This window comes from Scomber japonicus, chromosome 23 (genome assembly GCF_027409825.1).
Source record: "Scomber japonicus isolate fScoJap1 chromosome 23, fScoJap1.pri, whole genome shotgun sequence".
NCBI lineage: Eukaryota > Metazoa > Chordata > Actinopteri > Scombriformes > Scombridae > Scomber > Scomber japonicus.
In genome coordinates this window covers 14,217,648-14,234,383 of record NC_070600.1, presented here as the reverse complement: position 1 = coordinate 14,234,383, position 16,736 = coordinate 14,217,648, and the positions used below count along the sequence as shown (strand labels likewise).

Here is a 16,736-nt window from a genome sequence, read left to right as displayed (position 1 = left end):
AAATGTATTATCAAATTGTTGTTTAAATAGAAACAATATTTCAAGTTTCAGTGCTGAATTTAGAGAACAGTTAACAACCATTTTTGTGTTGGCAGTATAAATACTTTCTTGATATACATGGTTTAAATGTGCTTAGGGACGAAGAACTACGTAATTGGCAATATAAATCACACTCAGAACTGTTTTAAGGATATAGAAATGTTTTCAATGGGTAACAATGTAGGCTAAACGGATATTAGTTACATCGGAGTCATAGAGGTATCTTGTCCCTTTGTTGGAATGTTAGATGTTTAATTTCAGAATCCAACACTTCAAGTAATCTTTTCATGAAGGTGAGATTCAAATGGCAAACCTGAATGGCGTCTCGTTGATGACAGTGTAGAAGTAATCATTCTTTAGGAACATAACTCTCGTCTGTGAGAGACACAGAAAAGTAAAGAGTTTAAAAATGAAGCAAACACAGAAAGGAAGAAGTATAGCTTGTTCTGGAGATATTTTAATATGTCCCCAAGGATAAAAATTGCATAATAGAAGAAATGACAATAAAAATGAGGAACACAGGAGAAGAGAATGTAGTTTTTTTTTAAAAAGCAGTCATTAGAGAGGTAAAGAATCACACATCTAATACTTAAGACAGCTCTTCTCCCTGTCTTGACACACACACACAACACAAAAGTACTCACTCCTTTATCCACCGCAGTTCTCACATCTAAGGACATGGCTCCATTTTCTCCTTTAACCATGGCCGTCCTCAGCTGAAAAACACAAATCCCATAAAGATAACAGAAAATAGAAAAGGACAGAAATGTGCGTGTATGTTTTGCGTGTATGTTTTGTGTGTGTGTGTCTGTGTTACCAACCGTCTCCTCAGTGTCTTCCCACTCCACCTCAGACAGATCCACACTGTTATAGTTGGGTTTCGGCTTCAGCTTCTTGCCCTCTTTATACTGTCACACACAAACACACAAACATACAAATGACATCTGTCTTTAGTAGCCCATCTCATTTTTATTATGATTGGTTAATTGAATTAAGTCTATAGGGGAGAGTTATAACATTTAATCCATTTCATCTTCAATAATTAATTTAATAATTCAAGCAAGCAAGTCTTGGTTTGTACCAGAGGTCGTAGTTCAGGATGAGACAGGATGTAGCCATTGTTGGTGATGAGGAAAGCATAACCATGGACACCCAGCTGAAGAGACATGAACACAAAATTGCAAGCTCAAGGAAAACTTCATACAGTGGACTATTATAGAGCATTTGTTTTATGTGTTTCACCCTAGGTTGTGACATTATGTGTGTTGTGGAAGGTTTACCTTGTATCTTGGAGCCATTTTCATCAGTTCTCTTAGGGCCACGTCAGTTCCTACCACTCCCAGCAATATCCCATGAGACAACTATAAGAAAAAACACAGGAGGTTTGAATCACACTGAGAATATATTTGTATTTGGTATGAAAATGTGATATAACATGGTATAGGACAACGCTACATGTTTATGCCCATTATAATCCAATTCTTGGAAAACAGACATCAACTTATACATGTGGAAATGAAAAAAACATTCAAAAGGTTACATTATGGACTCAAATATTTTACTCAAGTTTAGTGAAATGTTTGTTGTGGATAATGGTATGAATGGTGATTAAAAATGAATACTTACAGTCTCTTCCTTCTTGCTAAACACAGGCATTGCCACTGAGGTCATCAGGAGCAAACTCTGGGCCTGAGTGTTGAACAGCTGAGGGACAAACACCAACAGATACACTTAATCCAGGTTTATTTTAACTAATGAGGGAAAAAAACTATAACATTAACTCTGGGAGGTGGGAGGAGTTCATTGCTCTTGGTCAAAAGAGGAAATTTAAGTGAAAAGTTATTGGATTGGAAGGCTATGTTACATTTGGCAAACCTATCTAAACTAAAGAATAACAACAACAAAGCTATGGAAGCTAATTTCTTACAAAGGAAAATAAAGAGAGAAATTCCACATGTAAAAAGAGCTAAGTGGAAAAGCTAGGCTAACTGGAAGCTACTAGAAACTGTTAATCATTTCTGATACTATTTATTTTATGTCTACTCACTCTTCTACTCCCACTCCACTAACAGGTTTAAGCAGAAGACAGTTGGTTCTATGTATGATTACCTCTTTTGTGTTTGGTAACTGGAGTTCAAGGGGATGAGATAGAAGACAACAAACATGAAATGGTGGTAAAAGAAAAAATGGCACAAATGGTACAGTACAGTGACAATGAGACCAGATGGAAAGAGACACAAAAGGAAAGAGGAAGAAACTGAAATAGCAAACAAAGGAAACAGCTTAACAAGAGAAGAAAAAATATGAGAACATTTAAGTGTTTTCTGTGTGAAATGCTTGCTAGTGTTTTGCACAACTGCACATGTTCTTACTCCAAAGAACTCCTATTATCATTACACATTGTGTATTTTTATCTGACTTGCTAATCTTAGCCACTGGTAGACCGACATTGAGGAATGATGCATGTTTTGTTCAGGGCTGGAGGTTGTGTAAAACATGCTGCTTCACTGTGAGTGCTGGCTGCAGTCACTATGGCTGAACTTGCTGTTGATTGGTCAGTGATTAAATCCAAAACTTGCAGGCTGCCACTTTTTTTGTCAGACGGGTGTCAAAAAGAGAGCTTTTTTTGTTTTTTTTAAATACAGAAGATGTGACATTTGTAGAGGATTTGGAGTTGTTGGAAAAGCCCAGTAATGTAACTTTACTGCTTTCTCAGGGTTCAGGTAGTTTGCTAGTGTCACAGTGTTGTTGTTAGGTAGTTTCTGTGGGGGTTAACGGGTGTTTTCAGATCATTGTTTCGATGTTCCCTACAGTTAGTTATTTTTCTAAGTTTTGAGAGATGTATAGAGCATGACATGGTTCTATATGACTAGTAACAGATTGCATATTGTTTGGGATGGAGAGAATTTGAATGTTTCAGTACCATGGAGAGAGGCAGAGGTTACCCTCTAGGGAATAAAAACTGTACATTGGATCACAACCAAATGTAAAAGCACAGGTATCTTCAGACAATTTAATTAAGTCTTCCAAGTGTGTGCTGCCCAGTAAGCACACTAACGATGAGAGAAGGCAACTGACCACACTGTCCATGTAGGCCTCAGTCCAGATGATGTCATGATCATGGTTGATGACCATTGGCCGGCTGAGAACATGGAGGTACTCCATGACGTTTTCCTGGACATCCGCCAGTGTGGAGATGTGTGTGTAGTAACCTGCAGGACACACGATTACATGCTCACACAGCATATCACAGATAAAGTACACAGATGGAAACGTAAGGATTCATAGATTTTAGTAAAGAAAATGTTCACCATATTATTTTTATCTTTCTGTTTTAGTTTGGGCATTAAATTAACAGAAATAAACCCATTTATCAGACATCAGAAAACAATGTATTCCCCAAAACACTAAGCTGTTTTAAATAAAAGATTCTCCCAATGATTTGAATGTGCTTTTGGCGTTCTCTAAAGCTTGGCTTACACTAAGATTTATGGCATTTCTACAAGTGGAAGACAATGACGTCAATGGGATACCTGCAGTGAGGCTGCTAAGTGACAACAAGCTACTGAAACACTGCCAATATATGAATATGTGAATGTGTGCAACAATTTTTTCCTTTTGTAGCATCTCCCCAAGAATGCCACTGTGAATATTATTGAGTAGACTTGCACGCTCAACTGAAATTGAAACTGTAAATCGAAGGTTTTTGCAGGAATATGATGATGATAAGCATGTTTGTCTGTTTATGACAGATATTTTGTTGCTGGCAGAAGCAACTGCCAGCAGTGTACGCAACAGAAGGGAGTGCACCTGTTACCCATTACACACACACACACACACACACAAACATAAACACACACACACACACACACACACACACACAAACTCAAAGATATTATATTTTTTGGCCAGGGATGTGTTTACAGTATAACTGTGCTGATAATCAGGTATTTAGTCAGCGGTTTATGATGTGCATATAGCAGGATAAAGTGATTATTTTCAGTTCTGAGCTGCTGCATAACCCCATATAATTCACAAGAGGGCAGCACCTGATCCCCAGTCCTATAGAGCACCACCTGGCAACACCACAGAGGGCTGACAGACCTCATATGTTGCTAAGAACAACATGATGGGGAAACTATTTAATTTATGACTTGCAAGTGAATGACCAGTAGGCTATACTAGTTTTTACATCTATAATTGTATATCTTGTTGCTGAAATTAGGTTACATCAGTAGTAGAATAAGCATTTAAATCCACAAACATTGCAATTAACTAAAAGAAAGAAGTGCATATGTAGCAAATACATTTGCCATATTTTATGCAGCCAGCATGAAAACTTTTAGTATGACCATTTCCTCACCACCTTAACAATGTAACCCAAAATGTTGACCTTTAGGCTAATGATTCATCATCATTTGCTTATTACCTTTGTTGTTGCAGGCAATCCATTTGACATTATCAGCAAATGTCATCTCTCGTCCAATCAGATAAGTGAATACTCGAACCTGGAGAGACAATAAAGTATATTGTTAGATGTGATAACCCCCACCCACCTGTTACACCAAAGTTAATATACATACTGTATATGATACAATGTGTGTATATTTCAGTATTTTCCTTTGTCCGTTGTGTGGATGTGTGCATGCGTTTGTGCGTGTGAGTGTCATACCCGCCGGTCTGGCCAGTTGAACTCTTCAAAAACCTCCTGAAAGTCCTCCATGGCTCCGTCTGTAATCAGCATGATGGCCTGGTTACACAGGCTACCTTGACCCAGTGCTGCAGCCTACAAAGACACACACACACATACACTATAATGCTTCAAATCATTTTAAAGAAATCAACCAATCCAGGTCCATGAATTATGTCCCACAAATATGAATGTTCGTACTTAAGTGATTTTCTCAATTTTGTGGTGTCAGCAAGTTTTTTCTACTGACACAGCAAAAGGGGACAAACCTCATTGAGGATCTTGAAAGATTCCTTCATTGCCTTTTTCACTTTGCCCTCTCCTTTGACATGGAGCCCGTCAACCAACAGCTTGAAATGCTGGAAAGTGACACACAAGGAATGGACACACATTATCACTAAGCTGCGGATCTTGCCCCTACAGGTATGCTCATGTGAATCGATGAGAACACAGAGAGAAAGAGAGGGATTGTGAGGCAGTGAGTGAAAGAGTCTAGAGGAGGGATTATCCTTGACTCCCAGACATACTGACCAGTTTGAACAAAGTCACCACAGCAGCAGGAGGTAATCAGGATTTATCAACACGCGAACACTTACGCAGAAACACATACACACACACACACACACAATGATGGGGAAAAGTCAAGCCATATGGGGCTCTAAAAGGAATTTAATATTTCCTTACAAATACATGTGTAATTTTTTGTTCTTTGCTGTACTTAACATGTAAATGATACTTAAGTTTAAATATGCTTCTTTAAAAACTTTGCTTAACAATTTATAAAATAAAGTACAATCTATAAATATGAGCCTAAAAACTGAAGAAAACTGAGGTCTCCCTGTAAATGTGCGTGTATACCATGCGTGTGCCCACATGAGTCAATGCGTAAGTGTGTCAGCCAACATCTGTAAGCCCGTTCTGTAACAGCCGGCCTCTCGAGGTATTCAACCAACAAAATCCCTTGCTGACAAGTCATGTGATCGACTTAAAATTGTCAGTGGCCGGTGACCTCACCTGATCTGTGATGATGTGAAGGAGGGATGAAAGTAGGGCATACATCCAACACATAACACTCACAAACACACACACAGACTGAGCAGGTGCTGCAGTTTTAAAAAAAAAACCCCAAGAGAACAGATGAGGAGGGGAAAAAAAGATTAGATATTAACGGTGTTGTACAAGCAAATGCAAAAAAAAGAGAGTTAGACATTTGGGGATAAAAAGTTCAAAGGTGAGGGAAGAGAAGACGTCATGAATTCTTGCTAGAGACAAAGAAGAGGAAATAGGTGGAGAGGATGGATGGGAAGTGGGGGGAGAGGGAGCACCTCTGACTCAACGCAACTCACACAGTCAAATATTTTATGAACTAGTTCTAAGGGTCTCACCAGTAAATCCTTTTATGAACAGGTTGAAACCCTGATAACACTTGTGATGTTTTATCTGTGATGTGATGTCAGCATAATCTTTGTCTTCAGGGGATTAGCGAAATAACAGCTTATGATTAATAGGTTAGAAGAGGTTAAGTGAATTAATTAGCTGTGAGCCTTTGTGAATGCCTTTTGTGTGTGTGCATGCGTGTGTGTGTGTGTGTGTGTGTGTGTGTGTGTGCATTACCTCTCTGTTATCCAGATCAGCTTGTACCAAAGTGCCCTTGAAGCAGGGTTCCACGTAACGGACATAGTCACTGTACTGGAAAGAAAAACGTATAACCGAATATGATTACCAGGCAGCAAGAGTAATTGAGTATTTATAAACGATAAAGTTATATGACCCTCAATTAATCACCAAAAGTATTATAAAATGCCTTAACGATATTATTCTTCACTCCAGGCAATATCTGAAATTGCGGCACAGGACCTTTTTAAATGTTAATAATGTGAGTCATTTAAATTTAAAGTTCAAAGTCATATTACATTATGTTATTTTATATTTATTGTTACAATTAAAACTTTAGATTGTAGTTTTTTAGACCCCTCAACAAATAAATTCAAACGGAAAAAAAACTAATTATAACGCTTATTTCATTTTGCTGCATGGTCACTCCAACAAGAGGAGTGTAGCTTTAAATTCTGTGTAACAGCTTAAGGCCGGTGGATTTGCAGGAAGCGTATGATTACACAGACAATAATACCAGGATAAACCATGCTTATTATGCCGATTTGTAGTTGTAGGGCTACAAACGCTGCCAAAATCCTGAAAAACCTAAAAACAAAATGAATACTTAAGTGTTAATCTTACTACTGAAAAATGAATGCCTGGCATGAACTGAATTTTGCATGTGTTTTGTGTATTTCTGTTTGTTTTAGCACATGTCCTTTTCTATGTATTTAACACAGTCTCAACACTGCACTATAACTGTGTATTAGCTGGCGTGTGTGTGTGTTAGGGTGTTAATCTCTGGTCATCTGTCACACTCTTCAGGACTTAATGTAGACACACTTTGGTGAGTCTTAGACTGCTCAAGTGTGTGTGTGGTTTCTGTGATTGTGATCTTGTGTGTACTTACAGCTATAATGTTAACAAAGTCATTTTCTCCAAGTGTGTCCAGAATTGTGTTAATGGTGTGTTTGGCAATGGTCAGTCTCAGTCCCTTCATACTGCCACTGACGTCAACCACAATCACCACATCTTTGGGAGAAGTGGCTGCTTGGATATACCTGGAGAGAGAGAGAGAGAGAAAGAGAGAGAAAGAGAGAAAGAGAGAGAGGGAGAGAGAGAGAGAGGGAGGAGACGGAGGGAGGAAGCAGTAGACTTTATTTTTAACATAATCTAAATCAAATAACATTCAGCCATGAACACAGACTGTACATCACTTACCAGTAATCTACCAGGCAGACAGTTCAAGCCTTATCCTTTTATTTGGTACTCTGGTCTCTCTATCCAGGCTGACTCTGACTTCCTCTCTTTATTATCGTCCCCTGATTTTACAAGCTCGTTAACATAAATGAGATTTCCAAAACAACCGCAGAGACCGGCAAACTTTTTAAACTGTCTAGCTCCCCAATTTCTGCTTTGAAAGAAACAGTGTGACAAGCCGAACTTCATTTCCTGTTACTGGCCACTAATGCAGCACTTACAATGCTGGTAACTAACCTGCAATAACTAACTCTGTCTGATGTGACATGATACTTAATGATTTTTGGAAAAGACTACTGAAGGAAATCTGCAGATGTATTATTGATTTTAAGTTGTATAAATGACTCATACCATTACTGTACAGGGTAATAGATGACCACATATGTTGATGCTGATGAAAGGATGTAGTTATTTCCTTGGTCAGAACTTATACCATTCCTAACATACCTACCTGTTAATCCAAATTTGCAACTGGGCACCAACAGCTGGATGTCTTGGGTCAGTTGTTTGCCTGTTTCAAACTCTTGGATCCTTCTCTCTACCCAACAATTTAATCAACAGATGCAAGACGGTAGAATGATTTTTCAGTGCCTCTGTACCTGACAACGAGCCAATCTGAGCTTGATTCGTACTGTTTTTGACATAAAGAAAAATATTTTTAAGGGAGTGTTTAACAGTGTTGTGAGTTGTTTAGAGACAAGTAGAGTAACTAATTTTTTGGACTCAATTTCTGGCCAAGAATTAGTTTTACACACTGATAGCTGGTAATAGGATTAAGGACAAAGGGAGCTCATGACTTCACAGGACACCATTTAAATCTGCCTAATTACATAAGTGTCATGACAGTGAACTTGTTGGAACAGACAGTCACAGAGTTCTCTCACTGAATGACTCTTACACTAATTCAAACTGGCAAAATCACATTGATATGATACACCACAGAAACTACTGGTGATGATCAGCCACTCACGTTAAATGACGACCCAGTGTCAAGACTTAATATAATCATGTTTGAATGCTGGAGCTTGAGGTTGAACTTAATTGTGATGATTCTTCTATCACCCATCAGTGCAGACTTACTGGATTTTCACTTACAAAATATGAACAGAGCTACAACTGTTCAGCTGGTTCAGGAGGTAGTCCACTAATCAGAAGATCGGCGGTTCAATTCCCAACTCCTCAGGTCCATGTGTCAAAGCATCCATGTGCAAGATACTGCACTCCTAATTGCCCCCAAAGGCAGTGTCATCAGTGTGTGAATGTGTGTGTGAGAATGATTAGAAAACTCCTCCAGATGAGCAGGTTGGCGCTATCAGCGTATGAATGTAAATGTGATGTAGTGAATGTGGATTGCTATATAAATGCATTAATGTACTATTCGCAGTCCATAAGGCATGACTAAGGAAGGAATACGGCCTTACCAGTTCCTGTTTCTGCAGTCAAATGTGACGACACCATTCTCATCTGGAATCCACTGGATCCCTGGAGAAACAGAGAGAGAGAGACAGAGAGAGAGAGAGAGAGAGAGAGAGGGATAGAGGGAGAGACAGCTGAGGGTCAGATGGCAAACTGCTGCTTGGCAGGCTGGATAGACGGATGAGCAAATGGTTGCATGGATGGATGGGGACAGACTGTCAAAAGAGGGCCGTGATGGATGAGGTAGCAAATGAGTAAAACAAGCTGTGTCACAAATCCCCTGCTAATTACTTCTCTTTCACACGCACGCACACACACCAGCAGCCATACTCTAGCTGAAACTGAGTCATCACATTTGACAGACAGTTTCCTGCATCATCAATTGCTGCGTAAGTACACTGTTTGGCTGGTGTAGCTAAATGTTTATTCATGTTTTCACAATCCAGGCCACGTTGTCTCAGCATTGTGCCAGCACAGGAAAAAGTACAACTGAAGATAAGGTAATCTTGGCAGGTGAGTATGTGTTTGTACCTGGGTACAGCCTAAAGAAGCCTGTAGAGCTGCCAAAGTACTGCCAGGTGAGAGTCGGATCTTTCTGGAAGTTATCGATGAACACGTCATTCAGAGCTTCAGACATATAGGCTCCATTCAGAATATCTGTATCTACAGAGAGGGAGGAAAACAACACAATTCTAAATTTTACAGTATGCGCAAGTGAATGCAAGCTTTATGTGTAATTCTGTGTGTGTTCATGGCTCTGTACCTTTGTTGTAGACATTAGTCGGGACTTGTATGTTACTCAGTTGTGTGTTGACTGGCAGTTTATTGAAGTGTTCGTTTTTCTCCAGAGCGAATTCTCCTCCCAGCGGTAATGAATTCCCATCTTCATCCACCATGTTGATCAGCAGGGAGTTATAGTAGTCAAACTAGATTTTAAAAAGCACCGGACGATGATTTAAAAGATGAAATAAAGATGAAATAGAGACCTTTTTTATAATGCAGCAATGTTTTTCCATCATGTTTGACAAGTTAACTGCTGATTTGCAGTCCTGTATGCTTACAGTATGTTCAGCATGAATAAGGTGAAATCTTTAATGTAATGGCTATGGTGATATTACTTGCTACACTATTAGTACAGAACTGTCAACACCACTAAATGCCACTAAAGAAAGGGCAGCATTAGGGAACAGTGTATTTTGGGTGTAAATCAGCAATACTCTTAATATATGCATATATTGTGAAATTTAAGAAGAACTGAATGAAAAAAGCTCAAAAGTAACAAAATCCTCAAAGATGGATGTTCTTATACTGAGGCATATTGTCACTTACCTCCAGTGTTTCATTGTATTCGTGGTAAAGATCAGCGTCCTCTGCTGCTTCTGCTAACCTCTGTGATAAAATAGAACAGGTCATGGAAATACTCTGCCCATGTTTAATTTCCCATATGAGAAAGATGATTTAATGACATAAGACATTACACAATCTAAACCTAATGAAACCTAATGATGTGATACAATCAGTAATAAATTACTTTTAATCATGTTTGCATGTCAAATTGGTTGCTATAAAAGCAATATGGAAAGTTTTATTACCTTGACGGATTTCATCTTCCTCCCGAGCATCTCCTCCATCTCCTCAGCAAAGTTTTTCACCAGCTCCTCTCCATCCACCTCCTCCATCTTCACCACACCCTCAATATCCTTGTATTTCTTTAAAACAGATGCAGTTTTTTTGTTATTATTATTATTTTTTTTTAGGTAACTACTAATCATACTGTTTTCAGATTTTATAAACCCTGCATGATTATGATCAAGCTGTGTTTGAGATGCTTTTTTGGCCTTCAAACAGCCTGATTTTGATTTTAATTATTTGTGTTTTTACAGTAGTATCCATGCCTGTTAGGAGCTATCGTGGGTACTACCAAGGTCAGTGTCTAAATGACAGACGAAATAAACAAAGGCTTACTTTTAAATAGAAGCAACTTGAATGAGTTACACTGGAATATACTAGAAACTGTTTTCTTCTTTTTTCCTTGTCTTTGGGTTCTCCATCAACAAAACCCTTCTCATCATATACATAATACAGTATATTTATGTACATGCTGTGCATTTTCTCTTGAAAATGTATAAAGGATTTGTTTTAAATTCCTGTGTGAATGTGTACCTAAAGTAAATTGAACAACTTTAGAGGAAGACCCAAGAGAAACTCAATTAGTTTTGAAATAATGAGGTTGGACTTGGATTACCTAACCCCTCTGTGTACCTGACTGAATTATATATATGTATATTGTTTTTGCTGATAGGGTGGTTAAAGTTAATTTCCTGCACTGATGATAAAAGCATTAATTGTGACAGATGACAGATGTCTGTTTTGTTGACTAACTTATTTTTTGTTACCTTCATTAATATATTAACCTTTCATTTGTGCAGTAAATTATTAGTTAGTTAATGGAAAACCCCCACGTCACTTTCCCATATTAAGGCCAGACTAAACTGGACATGCGAAAGACAAACAGATATAAAATGAGAGTATGGATGAGATGGGTGAGAGTTCTCTCAAAGCTTAAGGCAAACAATGATAAAACCCCTTTGCAATGAAAGTCCAAGCTCCTTGTTGCCAAGATACAGGTTATGTACTAAGTGCTTTTTAAACATCACCGGATCAAAGATACAGTCTGCAACTAGGAGAAACACGTCTACATAACATCTGAATGTTGCTAATAATGCTACTGTTTCTGGGCTCCTCACCAACCAAGCAGTTCATATTTTACAGCTGATGTGGGTTTTTTAAAATTTGTTTCTAGCCAGTAATCCATTCTAGTATACACACACAAACAACAAAATGCATACTGTACTGTTGTTTTGGAGGTAGGTTGTATTTAGTGCTGGTTTGGGTGACATTTTGTGTTGTTAAAAAAAATTGGGGTAAACATAAAAATAAAGATTCATATACTGTACAGTGTGGTGTAGAGGGTATAGGTGCATGTCTCTGTGAAGACACAGATTGTTTGTGTGGGTGTGTGTGTGTGTGTGTGTGTGTGTGTGTGTGTGTGTGTGTGTGTGTGTGTGTGCGGCAGATGGTGGATGGGCCTGCTAGGGATTCTACAGGGTGGCATGCAGAGAAAGACTGCACATCCTAATTACTAAAAGACCAAAGACCACATACACATAAGCATAACCTCATCTTGATATGGAAGTTCATACAAAAATGAAGAGATCTTTTACTCAATTCAGCTGTCATGAACACAGATTAACAGGCTTCAGTAATTTGGCATGACATGGTGGTAGAACCAAGAAATCAACATATAGTAATAGTATTTGTCTTGTTAAGTAAATGTGTGTGTGTGTGTGTGTGTGTCTGTGTGAGTGAGTGCATGAGTGTGTGTGTATGTGTTTGAATTAAGTGTGTCATCAAAATGGTCTCTGGGCCATGTGCAGATGTTGTACAGCAAATGTATGCCAGTCAGTCATGTTCCCATTGGCTGATGGGAGTACAGGGGGAGGGGGGGGAGAACAGATGAATGCAGATCCCGCCTGTCTCAGTCTGATGTGATGATGTCATGTGTTATATATGTCCAACTGTCTCTCTTACAGTAAAGAACGTTTGTGTCTCTGTTGAAGGTTGTTTGTTTCTTCGTCTGTTCTATTTGCTTCCAGCCACATTATTTTGAGGTCCGATGAATATATAGAGTAACTTTAAATAGGTGGTTAAAAAAAAAGTTGAGACTGAGACGTGTAGTTTGATATCACAACCCCTCCTCTATAAATGTATATAATCCAGTATGGCCATATACAGTAATTGAGTGATGATCAGTCAAAGGGTATTAATCCCTGCCGCTACCATCATCCACTCTGCTTCAACATTTCTGGTTTGTCTGACTGAAATGGAAAATGACTTGAAGGACAATATGATGCGTCTAAATTCACCTCAAAACACCTTAAATATAGAAATGCCTTGGAAAAAATGAAATATTGTGTACATTCATTATGTATCTGTTTGTGCAGCTAATTTGGTAGGTGCATATGTGAGGATTATTGTGTCTGTCTGTGTGTATTTGTGTGTGCATCCCCCTCTCTTACCTTCTGTAGCAATTTAGCTCCCGAGTATCTGGCAGACAGGGCAGCTATGTCTTTGCTAAAGGATATAGCCCACTGCTGCACACTGGAAACAGAGGAAACATGATCAGTGACAGATAGAGCTGTTAACAAAACGTACTAAAAAAGTGCTCACCCTGTACAAATATGAATAAATTGTAGTTAATACATTGATTAAGGGTTAAGAAATCATGCGTTAATGCTTTATAAGTTGGTTACAAGCCATTAATAATACAATATTTTGGTTTGATGGGTCGTGAAAATTGTCTTTAGCTTGTGTTTATCCTTTCTAATTGGTAATATTGTTCTTTTTGGTAATGTGTTAATAAATGTTTAATAAGTTAAATAAATATATTTTGGCCCAGATCCTCTGAAGCTGTTAAATAGGTAGGTAAATCTGTCAAAGAGATTTTTTTACAACCTGAATGGGAGGTAATTGATCTTTAAAGCATAAGCAATGACAATAAATGATCTGTAAACTGGTAGAACAGCTGTGTCATCACACTGAATTAAGTTTCCATAGTTTTTCATATACTGAATTCCTGTTGTGAGAAATTCTCCAAAGCGAATTTAAGAAAAGGAAAAGGCCTATTTATAAATCATCCAATGTCTAAATCATCTAGTTTGAAAAAATAAAATAAGGGCTAATAAGACAGAGTATTGAATTGACCATGATAGTATGAAGCCAATCATGTTAAGAGGTTACCTTGCACTCACCAATGATAGATTAAAACAGATTACAGTAAAGGTGACAGTGAAAGCTTTCAGTCCACCAGGTCAAAGGGTTATTCAGTACTCAATAACATGCAGTAATTCTACAAATCCTCCATGTGAAAGCAGCCATGGTAAGGCAATAGAGGTTAGAGTAGTAGGCCGGATGTGACAGATGGCTCAACCTATGGGGAGTCAACCAGCTCGCTGCTAGTTAGAAGGCAGGGTTGTCACGGCTACCCTGCTAAGCCTCGGTACTGGATGCTGGCTGATAGTTTGTTGACTTGTTGATATGTTCATTCCAAAATGTAAACATGTATTCATTCTAAAATAAAATCATTCATGACGTGAAAGTGCAAGAAATAGAGAGGCCTGTATTTTTCTTGGCATCAATTTAAATAGCTTCTGTTATATGTTTTTTAAGATTCTCTTGACTGATGACTTGAAATGTGTCATTCAATCAGCATGTTCTTATTTTTCTACTTTTTTTAAATTTCTTTTGGGGTTTTTTTGTTGTTGTTTTTTTACAAGAAAAATACTTTATTTGGAAAATGTATTGACTTTTTGCAGTTTAAATGAAATTGCAACCAGTATTTGTATGTTCACTCCATGTAGTGTAATATAATGTTGATAAAATGCCCAAATGTTGCTTTAGGCTAAAGCCCTGTAGACAAGTCTAAGCTGGTTAGAATGTGAACCAAACACAAGGACAATATGCAGCAGCTGCTCACAGTGAAACACAAAAAAAACCTGAAATGTTTTTACTGACCCGGAAAGAATGATTTTGTTTTCTTTTTTCCAAGAAGCAATAACTGATTTTTATATTTTTATTTCTTTGCGTATGAGCTGGTGTGACATGTGAAAAAGTTTCTTTTCTAAACTGCTGTTAAAAAAATGTATCAGTGCAGATGATGTCTCATTCTCAGTCTGATTTCCTCATGGCTGTAGACAAACGTTTCCTCAGAGGCTAAGAATGTGACCTCCTCGTCCTCAAATGTTCCGGTCATGGCCCGGCTAACCTACAGAGCCTGTAGGGCCCTGCTGCTAAATCTTCCCCAGGCAGAGAGAAGCACTTTTGGCTCAGTGACCTGCGTTGGCCTGCTGAACTCTGCTGTCACAGGAGCTTTAATCTCCATCAGTCACACCAGCCTGCCCGACAGCACCAAGTCCCTATGATGTAAAAAGATGAGACTCACACATACACTATATAAATCCTGCAAGTGTGCAAGTACACAAGCACAATTCTTTGTATTTATCTGAGTTTCATTGCTCCTGTCCACCACTTCCACCAACACACACACTCACTCTCTCTCTCTCTCTCTCTCTCTCTCTCACACACACACACACACACACACACACACACACAGTGTCACTTAAGTCACTTTTGGGGTATTTACAGACATAACTGTAACCATAACCATAACCACTACTTGCTACCCTAACCTTAACTAACTCTAAACTTAACTACTGACCCAAAGATCTGCGTTATACCAACTGGGAACACAGCTTCTCCAATTGCACAAGCCGTCCCTAATCAACTGGTCTTAATTCTGGTTTGTGCCTCTGAAAGTGCTGCACAAGTCATACCCCCCTCTCACACCTCACACACACACACAAACACAAACACATAGCATTAATAGCCTGTTGTGGACTGATGGCACTGCATTGATTTGTGAGGGTTTTTTAGTCAGCAGGAGGTTTAAAAACTGTTCAGGGAAAAGAGCTTCGTCTAGCTTTTAGAGAACAAACAAACGCAGCATTTCATTACCCAAAGGAACGTCCAGCTTAGGAAAAACTGACCGCTTATTTTACAAAGCAAAGCTGTTGTGCAACTAAAAATGTTGATTGAAAAGTGATTAATGTCTGATCAGTATTAACACTGGTTCATAGTAGAATTGCATGCCATATGAGTCCTGCCTAGTAGTATTCAGCCCTAGGAGTTATTTTTAAAATAAAAAAGCAAGCCTGTACTATCACACAAAGAACAATATTTATACATCAATTTATCTTATTACACGATGATAAGGCCTCAGGCACAAAGAAAGGCTGTAGCATAGTTTGGCAGGTTACTGTTGCTATATCCCACAGGTGCCCAGATGGCCCATATGTATCTGTGTGGAGTCACCAGCCAAAATACGAAGGACACCATTGACTCATCTATCCAATGCGTGGCTTCAAGAAGGGTAACGCTGCATGTGGACCTGCCAGGGTGTCGCACGGAAATTACCTGGTACAACTGTTGATGTAATGTCTTTTAATAAAACATGAAGTCTATCTTTGCCAGTCAATGGCAGCACATTGTGTCTCACTATGAGTGAGGACACTCAGGTAGATGGTATTCAATCAGATGAATGTAGGTTTATTCTTTATAAATTAACATTTATTTCACTTTTTTTTTTACACCTTTTTTGTGACAAGTGGATAAATCTAATGACTTAAAGATTGTGCAGATTTGAATGAAGTTTAATGGGTTAAAAAATGTATGTAGCTTGTGAAATGTACATATACACTTATATCTCAGAAAGTCTGCATGATCTTTATTTTCTTTTGGTGTGTATAACTGACATACATGACTGACATGGTTCCTCTTGGTGGTTCAGACCCTGGAGGTAAAAAGTCTGCTTAAGGGTTTTTCTAGTGAAACTGTACTCACGTTTCTGGTGGGATCTTCATCTGGCCTTCGACCATCAGGCACGGCGAGCTGAAGAGGATAATCCACAGCAGCATCATCAGCCTCCCTCGGTACGGCCCACTTCTTTCCGGCTTTCTGACATTCCCAGTGTTTCCCCAGCTCCAGCGGTTCATCCCTGCAGCTGCTGCAATCTGCATCAGTCCAGTGATTGTTGCACGCTGGCCCCGAGAGAAAAAGAGGAAATTAGGACAGCGCAAAGTGAGATTACACATGCTCAGGTCACAGTGCAAACAGAGAG

At 38.6% G+C, this 16,736-nt stretch overlaps 1 protein-coding gene across 2 annotated transcripts in view; it reads right to left on the bottom strand.

The window, feature by feature from the left end:
• cacna2d4a (calcium channel, voltage-dependent, alpha 2/delta subunit 4a) overlaps positions 1–16,635 on the bottom strand; it is an 83,104-nt gene extending 66,469 nt beyond the window's left edge. For both annotated transcript variants that reach the window (XM_053344112.1, XM_053344113.1), the window contains exons 1-19: positions 16,460–16,635; positions 13,081–13,162; positions 10,594–10,710; positions 10,331–10,390; positions 9,765–9,927; positions 9,533–9,664; positions 9,007–9,067; positions 7,236–7,386; positions 6,344–6,418; positions 4,999–5,088; positions 4,712–4,825; positions 4,469–4,547; positions 3,118–3,251; positions 1,666–1,743; positions 1,320–1,400; positions 1,121–1,195; positions 861–947; positions 684–755; positions 353–414 (exon numbers count right to left, since the gene is read on the bottom strand). In XM_053344112.1, coding sequence (XP_053200087.1) covers positions 353–414; positions 684–755; positions 861–947; positions 1,121–1,195; positions 1,320–1,400; positions 1,666–1,743; positions 3,118–3,251; positions 4,469–4,547; positions 4,712–4,825; positions 4,999–5,088; positions 6,344–6,418; positions 7,236–7,386; positions 9,007–9,067; positions 9,533–9,664; positions 9,765–9,927; positions 10,331–10,390; positions 10,594–10,710; positions 13,081–13,162; positions 16,460–16,635 — 1,889 coding nt within the window. The remainder of the gene's footprint in view (positions 1–352; positions 415–683; positions 756–860; positions 948–1,120; positions 1,196–1,319; positions 1,401–1,665; positions 1,744–3,117; positions 3,252–4,468; positions 4,548–4,711; positions 4,826–4,998; positions 5,089–6,343; positions 6,419–7,235; positions 7,387–9,006; positions 9,068–9,532; positions 9,665–9,764; positions 9,928–10,330; positions 10,391–10,593; positions 10,711–13,080; positions 13,163–16,459) is intronic.
• Between the last annotated feature and the right edge of the window lie 101 nt (positions 16,636–16,736).